General features: G+C 49.2%; 1 protein-coding gene across 1 annotated transcript; it reads left to right on the forward strand.

Annotated features, from left to right (window-relative positions):
* The first annotated feature begins 6 nt into the window (after positions 1 to 6).
* LOC103743387 lies at positions 7 to 4,667 on the forward strand. The gene is made up of 2 exons (XM_029569098.1): positions 7 to 2,115; positions 2,249 to 4,667. The coding sequence occupies exons 1-2, from the start codon at positions 237 to 239 to the stop codon at positions 2,863 to 2,865; spliced, it is 2,496 nt and encodes an 831-aa protein (XP_029424958.1). The 5' UTR covers positions 7 to 236; the 3' UTR covers positions 2,866 to 4,667.
* Positions 4,668 to 6,308: the final 1,641 nt, after the last annotated feature.

A 6,308-nucleotide genomic window follows, 5' to 3' on the forward strand; every position in this document is an offset into this window, starting at 1 on the left:
AATGGAAGGACTCCGACCTGGGAATTTCCGGACAGCTTACTTGGACACGGCTGCCACAGGGGTTTAAGAACAGCCCCACCCTTTTTGATGAGGCCCTACACCAAGATCTGACTGCTTTCAGGACCCTCCACCCCCACCTGATCCTGTTACAATATGTAGATGACATCTTGCTGGTGGCAGAGACACAGGAGAAGTGCCTAGCAGGTACGGAGGCTCTTTTGCAAGAATTGGGACAGATGGGATACAGAGCCTCAGCAAAGAAGGCCCAGCTCTGCCAGAAAGAGGTAACCTACCTGGGATACCGGCTAAGCGGAGGACAGAGATGGCTGACATCAGCTCGCCAGGAGACCATCTTGGGCATCCCAGCACCTCGTGATCACAGACAGGTGAGAGAATTTCTGGGGACTGCCGGGTTTTGCCGCCTATGGATTCCAGGATTCGCAGAAATGGCGGCCCCCCTGTATCTCCTGACCAAGACAGACGGACCCTTCATCTGGGAGGACCACCACCAACAAGCCTTCGACCACATAAAGAAGGCCTTGTTGGAAGCTCCGGCTCTTGGCCTGCCTGATCTGACAAAGCCATTTGAGCTGTACATTGATGAAAAGCTGGGGTACGCGAAAGGGGTCCTGACCCAAAAATTAGGGCCATGGAGACGCCCTGTAGCCTACTTGTCAAAGAAACTAGACCCAGTGGCAGCCGGCTGGCCCCCTTGTCTGAGAATGGTGGCAGCCCTGGCAGTCCTGGTCAAAGATGCCTTTAAATTAACTTTGGGTCAGCCTCTTTGTGTTCGAGCCCCCCACGCCCTAGAGTCTCTCATCAGACAGCCCCCGGATCGGTGGCTTTCAAATGCCCAGATGACTCATTACCAGGCCCTGCTTTTGGACTCTGACCGCATCCAGTTCGGACCCCCCGTCGCTCTCAATCCTGCAACCCTGCTACCTAGCACAGAAGAATCCGACTCGCAGGGCGGCCATGACTGTCATCAGGTCCTAGCTGAGGTTTTCGGCACCCGACCAGACCTGAGCGACAAGCCACTGGAGAAGGCAGATCACACTTGGTACACAGACGGGAGCAGCTTCCTTGAAGGGGGACAACGCCGGGCTGGAGCCGCAGTCACCTCAGACAGCAAGGTAATATGGGCCGAGCCCTTACCAGAAGGAACGTCCGCACAGAAGGCCGAGCTGATAGCTCTGACACAGGCCCTGCGGCTGGCAGAAGGTAAGAAGCTAAATGTGTACACGGACAGCCGATACACCTTCGCCACTGCACACATCCACGGAGAAATTTACAAAAGAAGGGGGCTCCTCACATCAGGAGGGAAGGAAATAAAGAACAAAACAGAAATCTTGGCACTATTGGAGGCTTTGTTTTTACCAAAAGAGCTCAGTATAATGCACTGTCCAGGCCACCAGAAAGGAAATCACCCAGAGGCAAGGGGAAGCCGCCTAGCCGACCAGACGGCTAAGGACATTGCCTCCAAGAGTCAGGTTCTGACTATGCAAATGGACCCTGAACGCCAGAGACGGGAAGCCATCAGAGACTACACCCCAGAGGACAGAGAGTTACTCGAGAAAATTGGGGCTTTCAACAACCCAGAGACTGGCTACTGGGAGTACCAAGGAAAAACTGTCTTGCCTCAACGATCGGTGGAAGAGCTCCTGAATGAGCTCCACAAATGGACCCACTTGGGAGTGAACAAAATGAGAAAACTGATTGAGAGGGAAGAAACAATCCTCTATCTGCTAAACAAAGATGCCATCCTACAAAGAATTGTTAAGAACTGTAAGGCCTGTGCCCAGGTAAACTGGGGCAAAAATAAAGCTTCAGGAGGAGTCAGACAAAGAGGCCACAGGCCAGGAGTCCACTGGGAAGTGGACTTTACTGAGGTTAAACCAGGAATGTATGGCTATAAATATTTGTTAGTTTTCATTGACACTTTTTCAGGATGGCCAGAAGCCTACCCAACCAAACAAGAAACTGCAAGAGTGGTGTCCAAGAAGCTATTAGATGACATCTTTCCCCGATTTGGGATGCCACAGGTAATAGGGTCAGATAACGGACCAGCCTTTGTCTCCCAGGTAAGTCAGAAGGTGGCCAGGTTACTGGGGATTGATTGGAATGGTATCCAAGAAGCTATTAGATGACATCTTTCCCCGATTTGGGATGCCTCAGGTAATAGGGTCAGATAACGGACCAGCCTTTGTCTCCCAGGTAAGTCAGAAGGTGGCCAGGTTACTGGGGATAAATTGGAAGTTACATTGTGCTTACCGGCCCCAGAGTTCAGGTCAGGTAGAGCGAATGAATAGAACCATTAAGGAGGCTCTAACTAAATTCTCGCTAGCAACTGGCACTAAAGACTGGGTTACTCTGCTGCCTTTGGCATTATACCGGGCCAGGAACACTCCTGGGCCCAGTGGGTTGACTCCATTTGAAATCCTTTATGGGACCCCTCCCCCTGCAATCTCCTTCTTAGACCCCGACATTTCTAACTTTGCTGATTCTCCTTCCCTATTTGCTCACCTGAAGGCACTGCAGCTGGCTCACCAGGAAATCTGGAAGCCCTTAGCTACGGCCTATCAGGATACTATTGACACTCCTATTGCACCCCACCCCTTCCAGCCCGGGGACGCTGTCTGGGTCCGGAGGCATCAGACTCGGAGCCTAGAACCACGCTGGAAGGGACCATACACCGTCCTCCTCACCACACCAACAGCTCTTAAGGTCGACGGGATTGCAGCCTGGATCCACGCCTCCCACGTCAAGGCAGCGAACCCTGAACACCAAGAACAGCCCTCTGACGAAAGGAAATGGCGGCTAGTCCGGACAGAAAACCCCTTAAAGCTAAGACTCACTACAATTTAATGATCCTAATTCTGTTTTCCCTTATTCCCGCTATTCAATGTCCCAACCCCCATGCTGTGTACAACATAACCTGGACCTTGATTGGTCTCCGAGACAACCAGCCCCTTAATCAGACCTCTAAGGTGGGGACTTTAGGCGCCACCTTTCCGAGCTTAAGCTTTGACCTCTGCAAATTAATCCCTGGATCTTGCTGTGGGACAGGTGGTCGTTTCCATGGGGTATATGCATGCCCAGGGAATGGGAGAGAACCAGGTCTCATAACTTCATGCAAGGGACCGGAAGTAGGTTATTGTGCTGTATGGGGCTGTGAGACCGCTGGGACCACTTACTGGAAACCCAGCTCTAGTTGGGATTTGATTAAGCTGTCCGATGGAGGGACCAGAACATGTACAGGTACTAACCGGCTAACTATAGAACTCACAGAGCACGGGAAAAAGGCCGACTGGAGCCTCCAGAAAACATGGGGCATATATGTTTACCTCCCTGACTGGGGATGGAAAGATCCCTTCGGCCTTATTACGATAAGGAGAGAATACTCTGTCCTTGCCCCACCTCAGTCAGTCGGACCAAATCCCGTCCTTCCAGACCAGCGCCCGGCCTCGGTACTTAGAGCTCCCTCACTGGATGGTCGGAATCAAACCCATAACAGACTCCAGGGACCCTTAAAACCTACCCCAACCACACCAGGTACCGGGGATAGGCTCCTAAATCTAATCAAGGGGGCATTCCAGGCACTTAATCAATCTGATCCTGGAAAAACTAAGAGCTGCTGGCTGTGCCTTAATCCACAGCCCCCCTACTATGAGGGCATTGCCATTCAGGGAAATTACTCTAACCACACAGAAGCCCCCGCCGCATGTCTAACCGGGGAACATCAGTTAACCCTGACTCAGGTGACCTCTAGTGGCACCTGTATTGGAAACCCCCCTAACGCCTCCAAGCTCTGTAATGAAACTGTAACAATCTATCCTGGTAGCTATTATCTGATACCTCCTAGTGGTACCTATTGGGCATGCAGTACAGGGCTCACCCCATGTGTATCAGCAGCAATGCTAAACTCTACCCGAGATTTCTGTGTCCTTATTCAACTGTGGCCTCGAATTTACTGGCATGAGGATGACTATGTACTGAATTTTTATGAAAATTCCCCCACCAGGTTTAAGAGAGAGCCTATCTCCCTCACCCTGGCCGTTCTGCTAGGAGTAGGAGGAATAACTGCAGGAATAGGTACGGGGGCCACCGCGCTTGTCCGTACGGACCAATACATGCTTTTACACCAGGCGATGAACCAGGATCTGCTCGCCTTGGAAAAATCTGTCCGGGCTCTCAAGGATTCCCTTACCTCTCTATCCAAAGTAGTATTACAAAATAGACGGGGTTTAGATTTGTTATTCCTAAAACAGGGAGGCTTGTGTGCTGCCTTAAAAGAACAATGTTGCTTCTATGCTGATCAGACTGGGATAGTCACTGAGACTCTAGACAGGCTCAAACATAGATTAGAAGAAAGGAAACGACACCTTGAGTCTCAACAAGGATGGTTTGAAAACCTTTATAATAGATCACCCTGGTTCACCACATTGGTATCCACCCTAGCTGGACCCTTAGTCCTACTCCTTCTTATTTTAACCCTGGGACCTTGTATACTTAATCGACTGGTCCAATTTGTGAAGGAACGGCTGTCTGTAGTGCAGGCGTTAGTCCTCACAAGCCAGTACCAGGCATTGAGGACCGAAGATCCAGACATGTTATGATGAGTGAAAGATTCCACTCATATGCCCATAGAAAAAGAGGGGAATGAAAAATAAAGAGAAACTAGATGCCATGAGTACTCAGGGGCCCACAGCCCACTTGTTATAACTTAACAGAAACCAGGACCAGCCTTATCTAAAGGCTGCAAGGCAGGTAGGCGCCGGTCAAGCTTCACAGATCAAGCTGTAAACTGGCTTTACGGTCAGAACTCCTGACCACCCTGAGGGCCCGATACCAGGAAATCTTTAGAAAACGTCTGTGCTTCTGAGGTCACCTCCCATTTAGCAATCCTATTTCCCCTTAGCCCCGGACCTTACCCCATACCTCTGCATACCTTTGAAATTACTGGTAAAATTACTATATGTGTTTGAAATTAACCAATAACCGCGTTTCTGCTTCTGTACCCTGCTTCTGCCTTATAAAAACCCCCTGAACTCAACCTGGGGTGCACAAGTCCTCCGAGGAGACTCTGTGCCCACAGGTACCTGTGTCCTGAATAAACCTCTTGCTGTTGCAACCCAAAGGCCGTGACTTGTCCTCCGTGGTTTCACTCTTACACTACATGAGACTGTCTCAAAACAACAAAAGTAAACAAAAAGCTGTTACTTTATAGATTCCTTCTATTAATGTCTTCATGTGTTAGGTTTTTGGTTTGGGTTTTGCCTTCTTGATGGTTCTGGGGACTGAATCTATGGCTTTCTGTATGTTAGGCAGATACTCTCCACTTAGCTGTATCCTCATGTATATTTTTATATAAAGCCTGACACTATGTTTAATAGACTCCTTAGATACAGAAAACAAGTAACCAGTTACTTGTTATTCAGTATGATTGGGGGCCCTGGGTTCAATTCCCACTGCTACAAAGTAATAAAAGAACAAATATCGTTCAAATATATTCAAAGTAATTTGACTTCTATAACAATCTGATGATATAAACTGGAAAGATCGGGGACTGGAGAGATGGCTCAGCAGTTAAGAGCACTGGCTGCTCTTGCAGAGGCGGAGTGAATGAGTTGTTTCTCTGTGCACTTTGTGTGTGTTTTGTGTTGGTCGCGACCGCATCCCAATGGTCTGGGGTGCCCGGTATTAAAAGTCCCTCTGCCCCTTTGCCCTCAAAATCATAAAGCTATCATAAGATTGTTTCGGGTTCAAGACTGTTAGATTTAGGAGTGCAGAAAAAGGAAGGAGTTTAAGTTTAGAAATAAGAGTCAGAGCCAGACCTGCAACAGGCAAGAAATGTGCTTCCTGGATTCAGGAAGCCCAGCAACGCTGAAGGGGGAGAAGTCTGGTCTTAAGTAGGAACTCTGTTGCACACAGCTGCAAGAGTTAACTCCATGCCAGGGTCTGGTGTCCTTGAGGGCCTCTTTTCTGAAGATTATTTGCTCAGGCAGGCGGGTTTATCTATAGCACTAAAGGAGACAGGTGGGCTCCACAGTCTCTCTCAGTCCAGGGAGTGACCAGTTGAGAAGGCTTGAGCAAGGCCAGGCTGCCAATTTAGGGCCAGTTAGACACTTTAAGGGATTTATGGTTTTCCCTAATGAGGCTTGTAGCTCTTCTGCAATTCACATATTCTAACACAGACCACCAGCAAAAGACCCAGACCCAATTCAGATTTTAATTAGCCAAATTTATTAGCTGTAGCCTCGTGGCCTGAGGGGAGAAGAGAACCAGCTTATAAAGGTGAAAATCACAAA

Source organism: Nannospalax galili, unplaced genomic scaffold (genome assembly GCF_000622305.1).
Source record: "Nannospalax galili isolate Female #2095 unplaced genomic scaffold, S.galili_v1.0 scaffold441, whole genome shotgun sequence".
In the NCBI taxonomy this organism is placed as follows: Eukaryota; Metazoa; Chordata; class Mammalia; order Rodentia; family Spalacidae; genus Nannospalax; species Nannospalax galili.